General features: G+C 46.9%; 1 protein-coding gene across 1 annotated transcript; it reads left to right on the top strand.

Moving 5' to 3' along the window:
• The first annotated feature begins 785 nt into the window (after positions 1-785).
• On the top strand, positions 786-1,400 carry LOC129151558 (protein GVQW3-like). The gene has a single exon (XM_054726725.1). It carries the CDS (start codon positions 786-788, stop codon positions 1,398-1,400), a length of 615 nt encoding a protein of 204 aa, XP_054582700.1.
• Positions 1,401-1,858: the final 458 nt, after the last annotated feature.

Genomic DNA, 1,858 nt, shown 5'->3' with positions numbered 1-1,858 from the left:
AATTGTGGTAAAGTGCACATAGCATAAAATTTACCATTTTAAGTGCATAGTTGAGTGGCATTAAGTACATTCACATTGTTGTGTGATCACCTCCATCATGCACCCATAGAACTCTTTTCAACTTGCAAAACTGAAACTTTGTACCCATTCAACCTATGTCCCCTCCCACATGCTTGTGGAAATCAACATTCAACTTTTTATTTGTATAAATTTGACAACTCTATGTTAAAATGATACTAGTTGGGTTTGTTAAGTAAAATATTTTTTTAAATTTACTTTTAATTTTTTATTTCTTTTTAAAATGTAGCTATTAGAGGTAGGTCTGCCGTGCGCGGGATTCTGCACATCGGAGGCGAGCTTGCACGTTGCATCACTGGTGCTTCTCCGCTTGCTTAAGAGGCCACCACTGAGGCCTCTGTTGCAGAAATCGCCAGACTTCTAAGGGCCGCGGAATCGGGACGACCTCGGTGACTGGCTTGTACATTCCCGGCCGATCTGCGTGCACGAGTTAGATGCAGACGTGGGTGTGTAGAAGGTTTCATTTCCCCCCAGTTTTGCAGCTACTCTTTGGCACCATTCGCTTCTCAGAACGGGCTTCCCCAGCCTCGACTGGAAGCTGAGGGGGCGAAAACTCAGAAAAGCGGAGAGGCTTCCAGAGGATCACGAATAGCGAGCCCCCTGATTCCACTGGCCAGCCGGATAGAGATCGGTCCCTTTGGATAGAGGTTGGTCTCTTTGTCTTTCCCCTCACAACCGGGACCTGTTAACGTCCCCGTATTGCCAAAATGAGTGACCGCTATCTAGAGCAAAGGATTAGTATAAAATTTTGCGTGAAGTTGAACAAGTCTGCAAGTGAGACCCACTGTCTTTTAAAAGAAGCTTATGGGAACGAAGTCATGTCGGGGGCCAGAGTTTTTGACTGGCACAAAAGGTTTAAAGAAGGGCGGGAAGATGTTCGAGATGATGCCCGAAGTGGCCGTCCAGTTACTCACCGGACCGATGAAAATATCCAGAAGGTCAAGGACTTGGTTGATTCAAACAGGCAGTTAACAGTGAGGATGATGGCTGCGAAGTTACATTTAGATAAAGAAACGGTTAGACTTATTCTGAAAGAAAACTTGAACATGAGAAAAGTGTCTGCCAAAGTTATACCGGGTATTTTGAAGGGTGATCCTAAAACTCGGAAACTTGACTTCCTTTCTGATCTTTCCAAAGAAACTAGGAAAAATCGCTTGTGTGTGAAGAAAGAGGTAACGAGTTCTGAGACATGGAGTCACCTCCAGTGTGAAGCTGGTGGGGAAATGCCCCTGACCCACTATCCTGCCAGCCAGCTTCTGCAGGCCTCCTGTGCAACAAGCCTCCCCCCCAGGGCAGCTCAGGATTGGTTCACACTGTGGTGAAAGGACCCGGAGGTAGCTGAACCTGAACTAGAAAGCTGCCTGGCTGTTAGGCACCTTCATTTACTGCTTGTCTATATTCAATCTTGTCTGCCACCCTACAGGCCATGGCTCTCCTAGTTACTCTGCTGGGCTGTTGGGCCGGCCATCTTTCTTGCTGTTCTCCACAACTTTGAAAAACCTTGGGCTGTTAACTTCTAGTTTTTGCTTGTTCTTGCTTTCCTTTACTTAACAAGTTTGGATCTCCTCACTGCCCAGGCCTTAGATCATTGTGACTGTCCAGTTCCTATGTTCTTAACGTTCTGCCTCAGGGGATCACACCAGTGAGAGGTGGGAACAGGATCTCCTGCTGGAGTCTATATCAGGGAGGCATACTCTTCTGGGAGGACCCCAAGAGAAGGTCTCCAGTTCCATCTGCTTCACAGGGCCAGAGGTATGGTCCAGAAGGGAGTGTCATGCTG

This window comes from Eptesicus fuscus, chromosome 15 (assembly GCF_027574615.1).
Source record: "Eptesicus fuscus isolate TK198812 chromosome 15, DD_ASM_mEF_20220401, whole genome shotgun sequence".
NCBI classification, from domain to species: domain Eukaryota; kingdom Metazoa; phylum Chordata; class Mammalia; order Chiroptera; family Vespertilionidae; genus Eptesicus; species Eptesicus fuscus.
This window is presented reverse-complemented; position numbering and strand designations above follow the sequence as displayed.

Bases quoted from the DNA above. Each gene is read 5' to 3' on its own strand.
- LOC129151558 (XM_054726725.1), top strand. From the start codon at position 786: ATGAGTGACCGCTATCTAGAGCAAAGGATTAGTATAAAATTTTGCGTG.